At 42.0% G+C, this 18,571-nt stretch overlaps 1 protein-coding gene across 1 annotated transcript in view; it reads left to right on the forward strand.

Annotated features, from left to right (window-relative positions):
• The window catches only part of TOP1 (DNA topoisomerase I), a 65,832-nt gene that overhangs the window by 23,892 nt on the left and 23,369 nt on the right, over positions 1-18,571 (forward strand). Inside the window, exons 3-6 of the mRNA XM_030231955.2 lie at positions 5,021-5,123; positions 14,830-14,956; positions 15,496-15,554; positions 18,291-18,386. Of these exons, the coding sequence (XP_030087815.1) occupies positions 5,021-5,123; positions 14,830-14,956; positions 15,496-15,554; positions 18,291-18,386 (385 nt within the window). The remainder of the gene's footprint in view (positions 1-5,020; positions 5,124-14,829; positions 14,957-15,495; positions 15,555-18,290; positions 18,387-18,571) is intronic.

Below are 18,571 nucleotides of genomic sequence, written 5' to 3' on the forward strand. Positions count from 1 at the left end.
CTGTGTCCTCAGATTTTGGGCACAGATTGTGATTCCAAGAATCCAGACAGCTTAAATCACCTTTCTGGACATTAGTGTAGAGAAGTATTGAGTAATGCATAAACTCAAGCATACTCAGCATTAGAAGTATTTCTAGCAAGAGGAAAAGAAACTGGGATGTTTTTGGAACCAGAAGGAAAATACAAAAAGTCCTTGTCCATAGAATCTAGTAAGACATTTTAAAGAACAAAGAAACCTCTCTGTAAGCAGATTAATGAGCTATTCAAATTGTGCTCACAAAAACTTAGAAGAAGGTGAACAGAAAGACAGCAAATCTTAAAGGCTAATATTTATCTGGAAAAGCTACTGTTGACCAGAAATTGAGGTTACCAGGTGTTAATTTGCTGGCTACCTCACTTAATTGGGGGAAAATTAGAAGGAACCAGATTGTGCTCAGACCTTTTTTTTCAGTTCTTTAAAAAAAATTCTAGTGCAAAATGATGGAAGGGAAATTAAAGTGGGGGGTGGGAGTGGGATAAAATGGCATCTGTAGCATCCTGTATCATGTGCCAACACTATTCTCTTGACAGCTGTACTGATTGGGCATACAAGAGCTTACACCCTTCTCTGATTTCAGTATTTTATTAGTAAAGTTGCTGTCAAAACTGCAATATTAATGTAGGAAGTAGCCCTACTTCCCTTGATTGTGACATGTAAGTAGTATTTTGGAAGGTGTGCAGAGACAGGTGTTCAGAAGTGGTTTTGTGGCAAATGAATTTGGCTTGTGAATTAAAACATCACAGTCCCACATAATTGTTTTGTCACCAGACTAATTAAGCCAAGGGTTATGCTTGTTGTGAAAGGGGACCGCTCACCTCTGCCATCTGTTGGGACTCTTCCTCTCCAGGTGACAACTGCCTGCTGAAAGAGGCTTTCTTTGCCTTCATCCCTGTTCTTGCCATGCTGCAGTTGGAGATGCCTGACCTTTTACAGCTCTGTTCCTGGATAAAGAGTAAAACTTCCCCGTTCCAGGCAGACATATATACAAGTATTGCAAATAGGGTTATGACTCAGCCTTTCCCCGGGGACTCAGCGCTGGAGCGAAGGCGGAGCAGGGAACAACACAGAGCCACAGACCAAAAGTGCTTTGAATTTCCCATCCTTAAACCAACGTCCTTGTAATCTGACAGAGTTAAAAGATGAATCAACCCTGCAAAAATGCAGAGCTGCTCGTGATTTGTTGGAGGTACAGGGGAATGGCAGGAATAGTACAGGGACTGCGGTAATCTTTTGGAGACATACCAGGCTCAGCATTAACAGACAGAGATCCAGTGCCAGAGACATCAAGCTTTCTAGAACAGAAGAGATGCCAAAAGCTCTGTTTGGGTTAGAGGATACTGAAGGGAAAGCCTCAGGGGTAATGGATGCTTGCCCAGTGAGCATAACCCCTGTCCCCGCTGTAACCTTGTGCTGAAGAGAGACTTTGCATCTTCAGAAATATTTAAATGTCACATAAACTTTTGGGGGTTGAAACTTTGCTCACAGTAGATGGTGGATTTTGCTAATGGTCTTGGAGAAGGAATAGTATTTATCTCCTTGTTTAGTGTTAGAGAGATCAGACATACTTACTGGAAGACATATAAGGCAGGAAACAAATTTGAATGTGTGATAATGTCAGAGCTCTTTCCGTAGCTGATGTGAGGCTGGACTTAGTCAACTACTAATCAGCTGCAAGCTGGGAGAGAGTTACTGGAGGCTGGAAGATTCTTCTAGGAATCAATATGCTAAATATATCAAGGAAGATACATTACAGACAGGAACACTTCCCGTTGATTGCCTGTGTGCTGATGAGGCTTGGAGTGAGGTGGCCCCGTTCCCAGCTCAGTCATCTGTTGCCTGTGTAGTTCAGTTGGAGGTGATGCTGCCCTGGCTCCTGGCAAGTGGATACACAAATGAGAGTGAAATGGCTTAAACTTGTTTCATGTCAGCCATCAAATAACCGTTGGCATGGACCTCCAGATAAAGCCAGTCTGGAACAAAGCATTTTTGTGCAGAACACCAAAAAAAAAGGAATCCCGTGCTTTTTTTATTACCCAGTCTCCTGAACTTCATCCAGCTCCACCCTCAAAAAAAAAAAAAAAAAAAAAGACTAAGAGCTTTAATGCCTTTTGAGGACATACATTTGTCAGTTCAAGACAACTGAATAAACTCTTTTGAAGTCTTCATTCTTAACCTACCTCATGGCATTGTGTCAGAAAGCAGCACCATGGAGTTTGAATACTAGGCAAATATTTCAGAATAATTTAATCCTTAGGTGACATACCTGGGAGATTGACCTCCATGGAAGTAGTACATTTCGAGTGTTGTTCATTGGGAGGGACACCAGGCAGTTCTGCCTTGACATCTTTGTGCTTTTGGTTTGAGACCATGCACAGGACCCATTGTTCCCCAGCCACTGTGGCCTTTGGGCCAGAATAGCTCCATGGAAGACCTTCCTGTTAGCAGTCCTTTGGTAGACAGCAAAGGAAAGCTGTCTGGCAACAAATCCTAGCAAGCAGAGCTAGTTGAACTGGTCAAGCTTTTTTTTTTTTTTTTTTTTTTTTTTTTTTTAACTTGCAGTACCAGGCTTTAATTGTCTGAAAATACCAAATCATTTTAAGCAGAGCCAAGAGGTAACAGATACCCAACTCCAGCAGTTCTAGGGTATATCCCTGGGACTGCTTTCCAAAAATAAATAATAATTTCAGCTGTAAAGCACCAGTCAGCTGCAAGTCAGTGATCAAAGTGTTCTGCTATCTGCTTTTCTTGGTGACAAGTCATCGTGTGGCTGTTAGTTCTAAAGAGAGCAGCACTGAGCACAGTCACACACGTTTTCCATTGATTGGTTGATAGGAAAAATTGATTGTGTGTGTGCTATACGGTGACTGTACATAGCTCTGTGTACAGCATCACGCTGGTTTCTCTTGCAATTTACCTATTCATCAAGTGTAAATAGCTGCTGTTTGCTGCAGCCGGGGCTGTGAGAATCAGTGAGTAAACCCTCTGTGGAATAAACCCCAGGCAGTTTGCAAACAGCCAGAGCTTCCAGCTCCTGGCTGAACTGAAGAATCGCAAGTGTGAAACGCACTGCGAAAACATTTTTGCCAGTGAAATGTGTGTTGTCCTGGTGGGAAGAAGGGCTCAGAGAAATTGCTTCTCTGCAGTTCAGAGCGTGTGGGTGTCTGGTCCCCACACAGTTTGCTAGAGATGCCTGCAGACTCTGCCTGCTGCGAAAGAGATTTTGCTCTTTAGGTACTCGAAAACTCTTGGGTGCTTTATGCTGTAGCACCAAATGTTCCACATAACCTGCCACGCGTATATCAAAATAAGGAAAACTTAAGCCCTGTGATTTAAACGTGTGCACTGTGTACACCAGAGCACTGGGAAACATTGCTGAGTTCAGGGGGATGGAGGAAAGGTGCTGAGGGCAAGTTGGAGGCTCTTGGATGTCAGTATTCCTGTATTGGTTTATGTTGACTTTCTGCAGGTGTCTGAAAGCAAACACTGAAGTTACAGAAAGCAATAGGTTAAAATCATGTTCTGTGAGTATGTTTCTTCTAAATCCATTTGAATGTTTTGAGGTTTTAAGAGCTGGTGTCAGTTAAGGAGAAAAATGAATTTGTGGCTAAAGACTTGGAGTCAGGAGGATGAGGCTTGTTCCTGGCTCTGCAGTGCATTTCCCATATGACTGAGAAAGTCACAAAATCCTTTTGTTGCAGTTTCCTATTCTTAGTGCAGGGATGGGAGTCTTTTTAGAGGCATGGTACCATTTTTACAATTAACGAAGCATTAATACCTTACATCCAAGATCTCTGGTGGAAATTCTAGCACTGGTATCTGAAAAACAATTTACAAAGTCAGCACAGATTTTAGGTTTCTTGAAGAGCCTGTTTAATTTTGGTTACTTTGAGTAGCATGTTCAAAACAAAACCTGGGGGGGAGTCTTTGGGTATTGCATATATTCCTCCCATTATACTGATCTTCACTGTAAATGGCCTTTTGAGGTGGTTTTGAGGTGCTAGTTCAGCCTCATCTCCTTTTTAATATACTTGTAAAAAAATGCTTGTAAATGTGTTTATTTGCAATTCAACAGTGTTGCTCTTTTTCTCTGCTGAATTCATTTCCTTGGTGCTTTAAAGGACTTCATTGTACAGCACAGTTGTCACTGAGGATGGGAAGTGTCACTCAGAGTAGAAGCTGATAGCAATAAAATTACTGTGTTCCTGTAGATTCACTTGAATGCCAACTCCCATTTCTGACCTGTCACATAATTGGGACCCGCCCTGACCTGTGTGGGTGGGTGACCACCAACACAGCTCGTTACAGCTGTCAGGTTGCATTTTCTTGGTGGGGCTGTTATCGGAAGGAGGTAAATGTGTCCTGCAGTAGAGAAGCAGGAGGAGAGAATTCTTGCTCCTTTTCACCCTTTCTTTTCATTTTCTGCCATTACTCCCCATTTTCCTTGCTTTCTGCCTGTCATGTTATATACTGTTTGGGATAAGAATAAAATGGTTTTCGTTCACAGCAGGGAGAAGGGAAGGATGCTTTGTCAAGATTAAATACTTGTGGAAGTAGAAGTATTAAATTTTGGGATTCAACAGGCCTGACACCTCAGCTTTGTGCTTTGTTCCAATATCCTTTCTGTGTATTCAGAATGAATACTTGGAGGCATAGGAAGCCAGGCTGCCAATCTGCCAAATAAGGTTGAACTTGCTGTATCAAGAGGTACCTTGTTAATGGAAGGACTGCATTTCTTCAGGGTCTATAAAGCATTTAAAGGTCGTTGAACTAAAGACCACGTAAATGCAGCTGTTGCCAAGATGAATTGACTTGTGCTACAGGAACAATGAATCCATTGAGGACCTCTGAAACCAAGATTTTTGTTACAAATTTTGAATCACAGAAATACTAGGATGCGGTGGGGAAAAATGCAGAGGTTCACAGGGGAGGTGTGGAGTTTTCTCCCAATTTAATTTCTTTTGTTTTGCCTCTCTGGTTACAGATTCTCACAAACACAAAGATAAACACAAAGACCGAGAACACCGGCACAAGGAGCACAAGAAGGACAAGGAAAAAGACCGGGAAAAGTCCAAGCACAGTAATAGGTGAGGAAAAAGTGGATGAAGTCTTCATAGGCTAAAACACCATTGAATGTGCAGTCTTACAAGAATTAGTCTGACAATAAATGAATATGGAATTGCTACATTTTGAGTGTGGTTTTACAAGTGTAGGTGCTTTAAGCCTGATTTTTGTCATTGCCAGCATTTCCATGTGGGTGGCTGAAGCTGTGTATCTTGCAAATGTGAGCTGATACTAATGTATAAAAGATTATTGTAGGTTAGAGTTGTTAAAGGTGTAGAACACTACCTCAGCCTCCCCGTCATGCAGATTGGTGGGTTTTGTTCATAATCTTTTGTATGTGATTCCAGTTGTTTGTCAGAAATGTAGAGTTCTCTTCGTGCTGGTATAAGCCCCCACTGCTTTAGCGTAGTGAGACCCCCATGTGGCTCCTAAGCCTTCTCCTGATTAGAAGTGTCTGGAAAGATGGTTTCCCAGAGAGATGGTGGTGTCCTTGCCTGTCACCACAGTGCCTGAATATCCCAGCTGTGTGAGGCAGCACTGGGAAACTGCTGAGTTAGATGGATCCCAAAGGATTGTGTGCTGTTTTGTCCAATGTGATTTATGCACTACTCTGCCACTGGATGAGGAAGGTGTTTGATGCCAATCACTTGCCAGGTCACCCACATTGATGTGATGGCCTGTAGCTCTTGAGCTGCTGAATTCCTTGGTCCAGTTGCTCCCTAGCCTGGGCTGTGAGGTGCAGGAACCAGGATGTGGAGGTCTGTGTGATGATTTGGTGTGGTGGAGCATGGGGCAAATACATGACAGCTAGAGTGTTACTCAGGGAAATTTTCCTTATTGTAAGTCCAGACACACAAGTGTCATGGAGCCTATATTGCCACCAAAACTTGGAAAAATGAGTCCCTGGAAGGAAAGATTCTGGTGTGACACTTGGTGAATGACAGATAGTGTTTATGCTGTGGGCAAGTGAGTGTACTAAGTAACTTCTGTGCAACTGTGATAGCACTGTCCAAAAAGGAACAAAAAGTTTGTATTAACAATGATTTCTATTAAAAAGAAGCATGAAAAGGAGAGAGTCTGTGCAGAGAAGTGGGTTTGTTTTATTGGGCACACACTTGATTTGAATTTTCTGTGATCTTATGAGAAGTTACACAAGCCTACTGTTCCATAATGTGTCTTTGATTGGGGAAAACCCCTAGGCCAAATAACTTGAATTTGCTGGCTCTCACAACAAAGATGAAATACTTTGGACATGTTCTTTGCCTTTGTTCACACATCTGTATTGCCTTGATTTCTAGTTTTCATTTTCCTGATCATCATGCACTCTAAAACTGACTGCCTCACATGTCCAAATGTTCATTGCTTTGCTTGAAAAACCATTCTCCTGAAATCTTAGCAGAGCACATTCTTTTCTAAGGAGTAATGTAAGCACTGTCTTTAAATTCCCAAATTCATTAATGCTTTGACTTCATTTGTGTAGGAGGTAGAAATGGTCAGCATGTTTTTAACTGGAAAAACTAATTATGGTTCATAACTTGTAGCTGACTTAGCAAACAATAAATATCAAAACAGTGGAAAGAAGGTTGAACGGCTGTGATGTTTTGAGGTGTAGCTCAGGAGGTGATATGTAATCATGTCTTATCTTGAAGTACTGTCTTCCTCCCTACCATGTTGTCTTGAAATCCCTCTGCGAAAGGTATCATGTTTTCTAGGCACTGTGCCTAGTGCTCCCAGTTGTTTTCATGGCTCTGTTAAGTGCTTGTGTGTCCTGTGAGCACAGTATCTGCTGCATCCTGGGGTCCCAAAACAAGGTCCCTCCTGTGGGTGGCATGACTGAGTGCATGCATGTGCAGGGGGTTTGTTCAAGGCATTTTTGGGGAGAGATTACACAATAATGTGTAACCTGCTCCTCAGGTTCCTTCACAAGGGAAGCTTCACTCTCCCAGACGGAGTGCACACTGCCTTTCTAAGCTGCCACCTTAAAAATGAATGTATTATAGTGCTGAATCTTGAGATTTGGTTTTGGAGCTGGTTCTCAGGGAAGTTAACATACAGGAACCTGAGATCCTGTTGGGATCACTCCTTTAAGGGTGCTCCAGAATCTTCACTATCCCATTCATGCTCGGTCATGTACAGGGTACCTGGATGCTTGCTGTGTAAAAACAGCAGACTTGTAACAGAACTTCATAGAAATAGTTAAAATTTAAACATTTCTTCTCTAAATGCTTTGCTGTCACCCAAGCAGTTCTGTAAATGTAAGTTGCTGTGAGAATGAGATTTTAGGTGACCACTGTTTGAAGGATAAAAAACCTGCCTGTTTGTACTGAAGTTTCTCCTTTGACAATGAGAAATGAGTGAAAAAGAGCCATGAATCTAGTAGAAATTAAAGAAAAATTCTCCAGGACACAAGAACAGGGTGGGTGGGATTCAGTGGTTTTTACCTGTATGAAGAATTTTTAAAGCATAAAAATTTACAGCCTTTGATAAAAGGCTGTAAATTAATCCTTTGAAAAAGTTTATCTTAGATGTATCAAATTGCATGTAAATCTTCACAAAATCCATTCTGTATTTCAGAAAATCTGCAGTGTTACTGCAAAAGCTGTGCTGTATCTTTAGTAGTTCTCAAAAGAGGTTGAATGGTACTTCAGCAGAAATTGAAGCCATTGTTTTCTGGGAGGCTTGGATTGGTACCTCAGTGACATTTTATCTGTGGTGTGTGAAGAGCTCCTGATTGCATTCTGAGAAGCACAGTGCACACTGGGCACAGTTAAGAGCAGTGTGTGGTTGTGTTTGAAGCAGATCATTTTTGTGTCTGTCTGTAATAGTTTGACAGTTTCATTTCCTGTCCTGTACTTAAAAAAGGCTTTTAAAATAAAACCTGCATCAAGAAGACAGAAAAACTCCAATGCAGGAGAATAAATGTTTCCTGTATCCAGATTTTGAAGGATCTAAACTGCCAAGATAAGTCTCTGAAATACCTAAAATAGACAATTTTGATTTCATATGACAGAAATGTGTGGAATGGTATGTAGAACTTCTTAATTTTGGTTCTTGCTTTCTTCCTCTCCCACTCACAAGATGACACTTCTGTGTCTTAACCACTCATTTACAGCTGTAGTAAACTGAGAGAGAACATTTGTGTGCCTCAGACCTCCTCATCACCCCTCAAAGAAAGAAAATGCAAAGCCCAGGGAAGAACAGTCTGTATCAAGAAATAAATCCACATCACTATCCAACAAAGTGTGGGTTTTTTGCTCATTTTCTCAGACCCATCCTTCCTGGTCTCCAAACAAAAATCTAATACACATCCATTAAATATAAATGTCAGTGGTTATAAAAATAAAATGAAACAAATCCCATGTGGCAGTAGGTTTCTGATCTGTGGGAGTTGAGTGTTTCAGACAAGTAGACCACATAAAATAATGGAATAACAGGTCCTTTGAAGCCAAGCCTTGTTAGAGAGCGGGTTGGAAGTGTTGGCAGTAACAGGTGTGCCTGTGCCAGCTGTCCTGGGCTCTCTGCAGGGAGAGTGGGCTGCCAGGAGCCTGAGGAGGGCAGGGCTGGCTGTGACAGGGGATGGGAGCAGAGAGGCTGCTCTGCAGTGCTGAGCCCTGCTGTCAGCCTGACAAGCACCGGAGCCGCAGGAAGAAAATCTTCTGTCAGATTGCATATTTCCTCCATTTACTAAATCTCTTGTGATCACAGCTTGGGATGAACCGAAGCTTGGAACACAGAAGGGATTCACAGACCTGATCTTCACTGGCATCTTCTAATTTTATGCTTTTGCTAGGAAAAACACAGATTCTGGGCATTTGCTAGCCATGGATGAAGATAAATTTCAGTTCCGATTTCTTGCATGCCTCCTCTGGTTTATTATGTGATTCTGATCTGCTTTGAATGGTGTGTGTTGGGGGCAGGAAGAGGCAGGGATACCTGATGTAGGGGTAAAGGCAATTAAAAAAAAAATAGCACACTTGCTGTTTGCTAGGACGGGTGGGTTTGTTTTTCTACTCCATTTTAGTGCACAGTTCACCTTGAGCAGTTGTCTAATGTGGCACTGCCTTCCAGTAGACAAAATGTTTTGCTTTTTACTTAGTAGTCTACCTAATTCTCACATGTCCATGGAAAGCATGTGCTAAGCATGATCCTCATTTCAATGTGTGACTATCGTTCTTATTCCTAAAATTTTTATCAGCTGTTGATTAGTCCAGCTTTTTATCTTGTTCCTCTTGCTGAAGGCTTGATCTGTTATCTATGAAAAGACTCCTTTCACCACTGGGAAGAATGATTTCAGGTTGTTCTATTTCATTGCCAGAAACCCAGCAAAACCTTTGGGGCTCACGTGTTTATTCCCTGTAATTCTATATGATAACCCTCTAACAGCATAATATCCTGCAAGCCAGCTGAAATCCTGTCCTTCCCTGGGGTGCTGTTGCTTTGGAAGTGCTCCCTGCACAGGCAGCCCTCCCTTGGTGTGCATTAGGCTGGATGTGATCGCAGGTTTCCATTAATACTGTATTGCGTCAAACGAGGCACGGGCTGTGTCACCTGTGCCCTGTCCCCATCGTGGCTTTAGGCTGCACTGAAATCACAACTCCCTGGTATTTTATGCTTCAGTTGTGCTGCAGCAGCTCCCGAGGAGGCACAGCTCCGATGGCAACCGGCGCTGGCACTCGCTTATAGCAGATTCCCTGTCACGAGCTAATTACAGCAGAGAGAGGAAATAAGAGACACTTTAGATAAAGCATCCTTCCCAGCTTGTGGTTTTGAAGCTGGAATGGAAAGGGCCTGGGAAGGGATTATTAACGTACATGAATGGCACCTGAAGAACGCAGTGTTAAATTACTGCAAAGCTGTTGCAGTTTGAAGGAGGAAGCTGTGATCTGCACATCTGCTGTTCTTTGGAAACACTTTCCACTTGTGACTTTCCCATGTGATCTCAGCCTGAGCAGCTGCTGCCAGGTGCCTGGGCTCCCTTCCTCTCCTCTCTCCTGCAGGCATTTGCATTGGGAAATATATCCATGCTTACAAGGGAAATGGCTTCTTCTGATGCATTTTCTGCTTCATGTGCTTCAGCCTGAGCTCTCCACAGCCTTTGGCTGTCCTTGTTTACATTAAAACTGTAAATGGAAGACAGTAAGCAAGCTGGCACAGGATGGAGTGCTTCAGGAGATGTGTGTACTCACCTGGCCTTTGTCTGAACTAAGCCAGTAGTATCATGATACACCTGTAGATGATGTAATCCCTTGTTCTGCCTGTGTTAATGTAGTCTCCTGCTGCACTTGGTTACCTTAAAAAAACACTAACACTGCAGGTTTGTCAGCATTAAACATCTTCAAGAGGCATAACTGTTGAGTTCTGTTGCAGTGATGCAACTGCAGTGGTTTTGGTGAGAAGGAAGACTTTACTTTGTCAGCAGAGCTGGGTATGAGCAATTGTTATGATCCACTTGTCCTGTTTTCAGGCTAGCTTCCCCTGGAGCTTCCCTCTATCTTATGGGGGTTTTGCTGTCCTACTTCCATGTCTCCAAGCTGGCTTGTTGGCAGAGAGGTATGTGCAGGAAAGGTAACAAAAGATTCACAGAGCTCTGAACAATGAATTCAAGATAAAATTAGCAGTGTGCATGTGATCTTGAGACCATTTTGCTTGGTTTTTTTAAAGAAAAGTTGATTTTTTTTTCTTCCAGTTTTGAATTGACCAGGAAGATAGGCTTCTGATCTTTAAATTGTTCCCAGTCCCACCTAATAATAGCTTTGGGATTGTCTGAAATAGCTTTCTGATAGAAGGCTGAAACTCCATCTTCAGGGTAAGGATGGCATCCTGTTGCCTTCTCTTTTCTTTTGAGATGAGTGTGGTGGTTAAATTGTGTTCCCTGTAGGCTCACATGTGTGTCTGAGCCAAGTGAAAGACCAAAGCAGCTCAGCTTGACTGCAGTTAATATGCGAGAAACTTGCTTTGCTTTGGGAGAAAAAAAGAAGTTCCTTTTCTAAGGATTGTTGCTTGAGGCCTTTGTTATCAGCTCATTTCCAAGGGAGGTTTTCTGGGAGATGGAGATTTCCATCCCTCCAAGAGAAGAGAGGCACAAGCCTTCCTTGATGCACATGTCAGAAGTTCTGTGCTGAGCTGTAGAAGAGCTGTGGTCCAGTGTCTGGAAACAGGGCTGGCAAGCAGGCTACTTACAAATAAGGGAAAGAAATTTATGCTCTCTTTTAACATGGGAGTGAAAAGTACACAGATATCAGATTTTTATCTAGGGAATTCCTCCCAGTCACCAGGAACAGCAGCAAGCAGGACCTCAGGGCCAAGCCACCAGTGCTGATCTTTGGAAAATGAAGCTGCAGAATGAAACTGGAGACAGAGTTTCCTTAGGTTATCTGAGCCCACATTGCTTGGCTGAGAAATTTACTGCTCATTGCAGAGCAAAGGGGAAGGATAGTCTTGTGATAAAAAAATTAAATTAAGACCAGCAACTAAGTCAGGAAGTAAGACTTCTTGATTCTGGCTCTAATGCTTGAAAAATCTGAGAAACTACACTGAAAAATTGAGATTAGATTGCATGACAGCTTTTCAATGCTGGCCACTTACTGTCTTTCAAGAGGGATGTCATTTGAGCTTCTACTTGAACAAGCCTAAGTTTTTAGAGGTTTTAGCACTTTTTTTAATTCCAGCTGTAGTCTGCAAGCATTCAGCACACACAAATATTGCCTCTGCCTCTCTAGACCAATGGGATTTTGTTTCTGTTTCAAGCTTAGCTTTACTGATCTACTTGGTCATCCACTGGTTTGCTTTTAATTGTGCTTTGTGTACATCCCAGGGCTCTTCCTGTCATGTACTGAAAGCTAGCTGCTTTTGGCTGTTAGTGAGATTGAGTATGGTGCTTTGGAAAACCAAACTGCTTCTCTTTTTTGGTCTTTTGTGGTTTTATTTTTGCTGTTCCAAACTCCCAAGCAACAGCCACTGCCATGAACTTTACCTCAGTGCACTAACTCCAGTAGCTGCAGTGTGTACCATGCTTTAAAGATCCAAGTTAATGTCTGAGAAAAACATGCTATTTCAGGCAGGATTTAAATATCAAATAAGAGCAAGAAAGAGTCAGAAAATAAATATAAGTAGACTTGCAAAGAACAAGATGGGTCTGAACCTTGTGTGTTACGATTTTTTTTATACATTAGAATATATATAATATATATACATTTTTTTATACATTAGGATTGTAGAATCAGAGACTGTTTTGGGTTGAAAGGGACCTTAAGGTTCAGCTCATTTCCATGCCCTGCCATGGGCAGGGACACCTTCTACCAGACAAGGTGGTCCAAGCCCTGTCCAACCTGGCCTTGAACACAGGGATGGGGCATCCACAACTTGGATTGATATAGGAAGGTTGAATATTGATTATTGATATTGAATGTTGTTATTATTATGAGTGTTGGTTTAAATACATGCAGGTTCAGCTACCCCTTAAATTGTCAACCTTAAACCTTTGGCAAATGGGGTACCTGGCATACAGATACCAATGCAGGGTACCAAGTCAGAATTTCCAAACCTTCCTGAGTTTAAAAATTATTAGTAATGTGTGGGGTTTTTGCTTTCAGACAGTCAGTGAATCTCATGGGAGCAAAGGAAAATTAAATGGGTATGTTGAGCTTGGAATGCTGATGAATAAACAGGGTACAGAAGCTGGGATGAGAGATCAGAGCAGGAGCAGCAGGCATGTTGTGGATTTCCAGGATCCAATGTCAGGATGTTCTGTGTCTGTTCTCGCATGGCCTGAGCACACTGTACATAACATGATCTGCTGGGTAAGAATAGTCTGCAGTTGTTATGCCTGCTCACAGGCAACATGTGGTGCTGTGTGTCTAACTACAAGCATTTCTAGAGTGCCTGTTGCCTTTTGATGTTCAGATAGGCCTTCACTGCTTTGTATGAAGAGGTTGCTAGAGAGTTAAAATGAAACTGGTTTCTCTGGCTGCTGATCTCTTGGTGTCACACAGCATGTGAATATACTGATTTCCTTCAGAGATGGATTTTCATGCTTTAGCTGCTTGAGCTTGGATGGCTGGTGTGTGTTTATTCAATTTATTCAATGTATATTTATTGGAGTGTTATTATTCAAGCTACTCTGGGCATGAATTATTTAGACCTTTGGCAGGTTCACATGCATTTGTCCACGCTGGTGTCTGCAGCTGTAAGCTGGGTGTGGGTTGGTGTATTTATGACTGTGATTGCCTTGCTCCTAATCACACACAGACTGTGGGAACTGGTTAATGTGCTGCTCGCTCTCTGTAGCCATCAACCTTTTTGCAGTCTATTTCTGTGATAGAAAGAAATCCCAAAGAATCTGTAATTTTTAAAAATCGTGCTCTTGCCCAGCATTCCGAGTTTGTTTTGCAGGGCTGTGTTCACCCAGATTGGTTTGGGCTTGCACCTGAGTGTTGAAATAACTGAAATAAGGAAAGTGCCTTTTTCTAGTAAAGCTTTGTAGTGCATTTTGTAATCCTGAGGAGAAGCACAGTGTGTCCCAGAGAGCAGCAGTGATGGGAGTCAAGCGCTGAGAAGGGAGAGTGTGAGCAGCCAGCATGAGAAGGGCAGCTTGGTTAGTGCCTAGCCTTGCTGATTTACACCATGCCTTTGACTTGCTAAAGCCCTGGGTGACCTCAGAGAGTCCACACAACCTTATAAGTGTGTATTGAAGGCCTGTAGAATTGCCAGGCTTGTTGCTTGGCTTCCACACCACTGCTGCTAATCCTTGTGGCCAGTTCTTGATGTTTCTATTCTGAGTCTCCTGAGAGTATTGCCTCACTTTTGGCTTCAAGGTTTGTCATTCCATGAGAAACCTCATTTTCATTTGAAAACAGCCATGTGTCTTTCTAGATGATAAAAAAAGCTTGAAAATGTGATACAAATTTATCCTGATGTCTCAGAAATCAGAAGTGGGTAGAAACAGAATAATAAAGGTTGATTTTCTTCTCCTTGTACGCATTTTCTCCTGTGTTCTGACTAAAGATTTTAGGTATTTAAATTCTCAGTGCTGCTATTCATAACACCAGAGTAGTTACAGACCAGACTCTCACTTGGAAGCACCTTTGTTGGGTTCTTGCCCCACACCATGGGGCTGTTCCAGCAGAGCTGGGCTGGCTCTGGCGGCATCAACAGCTCCAGCTGAGGGACTGCAGCATAATTCCTGCCTTTTCTGTTTGACTTTGCATAAACACAAGGACATCACATATCCTGTTTGCTCTGGTTTTCCCATCTGTTTGGGAATAATAGAGATCAGCGCTTTTCTCTTTAAGTTCCAGAGATGAGAGCTGCTACAATGACAAACTGTTGTCTGAGCAAAAGCTGACACGGGCATTGACGGGGCTGGCGGCTCTGTTCCAGTGACCTTTTATGTGGACTAGGAAAAAGAGGAAAAGCAGAGACAGTGGGAATTCATCCTAAAGTGTTGAGCTTTAAGTGTAGCAGCTGTGGATTTCCTCAGCAATCCAGGCTGATGGGTTTCCTGAAGAGGAGACTTGGCAACTGGGATTTTGTGGTATCCCTCCTGTTCTTCTTCCTCCCAAGGAGAATGGGTCATGCCTGACAGGAGACTGTGGTGGATCTTCCTGTTAAGGTGATCCCTTATTTTTTAGGGTTTGTAATCATCAAAACCTGTGACTCTTTACCACTGGAAATTGTATTAGTCAAATCTCCTTGTGTTCTCCTCTGCAAACACACTCTCTTGTCTTGCAGTGAGCACAAAGATTCCTCGGAAAAGAAACACAAAGACAAGGAGAAAACCAAACACAAAGATGGCAGCTCAGAGAAACACAAAGACAAACACAAAGATAAAGACAAGGAGAAGAGAAAGGAAGAGAAGGTGGGTGTCTCCTGTGGGAGAGACAAGAGGATGGTTCTGGCTTATAATACTGAATAGAACAAACTCAGTGGGTTAGATGTAGCTTGTACTTCTGAGTTTTTATCAACTTGGAGAGAATTATCCCAATGCTAACCCAGACACTTTTTTTGTGGAGTGGTAGTTATGAACTCATAAGGGCTTTATCTGCAGGAATGTGAATAGAAACAGTTCCACTGTGGAGCTATGTCCACTGGCTCCACATTTTCTCCCCTTACATTTCACTTTGCCAAGCTTGGGTTCAGAGACAAGGGAGAAAAATCAGTCATCTCACATTCAGTCCATGCAAGAACAAACTGTATACTTAATTCCAATTTGCTGAGGAAATTTGAGGGCCAAAAAGTACTGAATTGACGAAGACTTGCAGAAAATGTTGCCTCTCTGTCATGTAGGTCACTAAGGACTACAGGAGATGGAGATAGTCACAGTTCCTTCTGCAAGTTAAATATTTAGGGTTGTATGTTGGAAAATTCTAATCAGCTCCTACTTTTTATGTTTTTCAGATGAAGTCATCTTCTGGTGACATAAAAATAAAGAAGGAAAAGGAAAATGGTTTCTCCAGGTAAGAAATCAGGTCTATGATTTGGAAAAAGCTGCAGTTTGACTTTTTATAGGTGCTCAATGTTTGAATCCTCTCACTTGGTCTTGAGAAAAAATTGGGGCACTCTTAAGCCCTTCAGAAGATTTGTTCTTCTCAGTTATGAGAATGGGTAGATCTGCTTACCCAGTAACTGGAGATGGGAGCTGTGGAATACCTGGTGTCTCCCTTCACATGCTGGGTTTGTCTGAGTACTCAGGGGCTGGATTCTGCTGAGGACAGACTGAACTATGGGAACAGTGGTAGCTGGATTTGAAAGAGCCTCTGTTGTAAAATTGGAACTTGAACCCTGCAGACAGTCTGCTGGAGACAGGACCCAGCAGAGCCAGTCCAGATTGTCTCTGTGTGTCTCTCCTGTGTTGTGACTGCAGCCTGAAGCCTTTGTAGAGGAGTCACAAGAGTGACGTGTAAAATTAGAAGTACCTTAGGAAAGGTATAGATACATAGATGTCCTACTCTAGTACTAAATTCCTGCTTATAATAGAACCTCCTGGGCTTGAGTGTTGTATCAGTCATTGCTAAGTAGCCTTATTAAAAATCTGTGAGCAATTGATACAAGAGTACTTTTTCTTAATAGTCAACCAAGATCTCTTGAGACTTGTTTACAGTCCAGCCATTGGTTATTTTTAAGGTGCTAAATCCAGTCCACTGACTTAGTGAAGGTGTGTGGTATGGTGGATGCATACATCCATATCTGTTAGTCCAGAACAGCGCTTAGTTGTTAACAGATTCTTAATTCTTTTGGTTTGTGAGCCCACTTAAAAATCAAAACAAACAAAATCTTTCCCATCTTACCACGTTCTGTGGATACAGAGAAGATGGGAGAAGACACCTACCTGGCCCGTGCCTTTTAGGTATTCTTTATTTGTTTTGAGTTTGCCATTTTGACATGAGTTCTTCCATCTGTTTCATTTCCCTGCTCATATGTTAAAAATGCAGAGGAAGGAGCGAGGCTTGGCGCAGGGCAGAGGCGCCATCTCCAGGCCCTTTGGGGAATACTCTGGGAGTGGAAGGCAGTGACATTCAGGTGTTTCATGGTGGAGCAGGCAGTTCATAACTCTCTCTAGCCTCTGCTGCTCAGCAGGATGGCATGATGTGCTAATCTCACCAAGGATGTTGGATGCTCTCATATCAATATAGCTGAATCCTCCTTAGGTCCAAGAGCATTTTTTCATGTGTTTGGGAAAAGACTGGAGGAGCCATTGCATTTGTGCCTTCTTCAGGGTCAAGTGCTGGCTAAGAGTAAAGTAATTATTTTCTTTTTTTTTTTTTTCCCCTGCTGAAATATTCTTTTACAAGTTCAGCAGAAAAAAATGTCCTCACTCAGATGGTTTTGATTTTCTTCCTTAAGGCTTGGTACCATGAGCAGCATTACAGTCTTGGAAACAATGCAAGTCAAGGTTCAGCTTGGTCATACAGCTCCTTTCTTTTCACAGATTCACAATTTATTTCTTCCATTAAAACCCTTGTGCAATGTTTCAGTGTTAAAATAGTTAAAATTCCTAGTGACTTTACAGACTGTAGTTCTGCATTTCTGCCTGAAAGGGAGAATATATTAAGTGGAACTTTTTTTCCATAGATGTTTTTCAACTGTCTCTGTGCTGCAGACTCGTGTCTTAGTCAATTCCAGGTGATGCAACAGAAATGGCTTCTAGAGGAGCTTGTTTGTATCTCCCCTGAGCTGCATCTTCCAGCACTGCAGTGGCTTTATAGCTGTGAAGGAGCAAACTACTTGTTCTGCTTCATGGACACACTGCCAGCTAACATGAGACTCCCTAATGTCTCCTGCTGACTGTGGTCTACAAAGCTGAATGCTGCTTGTTTTAACTCCTACTTCATCTGATTGCAAAATCCCCATCTTGGCTTGGAAACTGAGTCAATTTGATGCAGAAATTGTTGGTGGGACACGAATAAGGAAGCCCAAGATGGCTTCAAAATGTAATTTTGGACTCTTTGAGACATCTTTTTCTTTATGAAGATCAGTGAAATGCTTCTCTGAAATACAGAAATAATGAGTTTGTCTAACAGAATAGTGTCTCTTGCACTCATACTCTATTTTTTTTCTTTTTGCTAATGTATTGGGACATTATAGCTGAAAACATTGAGCCTAACTTTGTGGTCTGTTGAAAGGGACAGGATTGTTTGCTTCCTCCAGTTTGGACAGTGAAAAGAGACCAATCTGTTTAACTTTGCCAAATCTTTGTTTCCTTTTCTGGTTTTCACATGCCTCAATATTTAGTTGGCAAAATGTTCCAGGGAATAGCTTTCAAATCTTTGTTTAGTTGATAATCTTTTTCTGTCTTAGAAGGCTCAATAAGGATATTGAGTTGAAACTAAATAACATCCTGCATTTGAGTCCACACAGGCAGTTCAGTTTTTAAGAACATTTGAAAGTGCTGGAAGCTACAGTTGTTTTTACTCGAAACCTCAGAGAAACAAAATTAACTTTGAGCTGTTGAAATTGAACTTGATGTTTCTTGAGAAATGGCAAATGTGTAGACATTGAACTACTCTCCTTACAGTCTGTGAGTATTTAGAAAATGACACATCTCAAGCCTTTGCTGTCTTGTGATGGCAGCACGTTCCATGGAAGGAAGACGTGCCCATTTTGCAGATTATTTCTTAAAATTTTGCTGTTGCTGGTTTCCAAGAAACTTCATCTTTGAAAGTAGAACTGTGTTTCTTTGCTTGTTTTTGTAGTCCACCACGTATTAAGGATGAACCAGATGATGATGGGTTTTATGCATCTCCTAAAGAGGACTCCAAACCCCTGAAGAGACCTCGAGAGGATGATGAGTAAGTAGTGTGGGTGCTGGTGACTTGGATGTTTGCCTTTAGTTTAAAAGGAGAACATTGAGGGAGCAGGTGGAATTTCAAGTGATCAGCAGAGACTTCTTGAGATGGCTACTGGAGGTCTGAGACCAGACTCTCTATGCTGTTACAAATTCTCTGAGCAGGGCAGGGATAGTATTTGTGCTGTG

The sequence above is a fragment of the Serinus canaria genome, chromosome 20 (assembly GCF_022539315.1).
Source record: "Serinus canaria isolate serCan28SL12 chromosome 20, serCan2020, whole genome shotgun sequence".
In the NCBI taxonomy this organism is placed as follows: Eukaryota; Metazoa; Chordata; class Aves; order Passeriformes; family Fringillidae; genus Serinus; species Serinus canaria.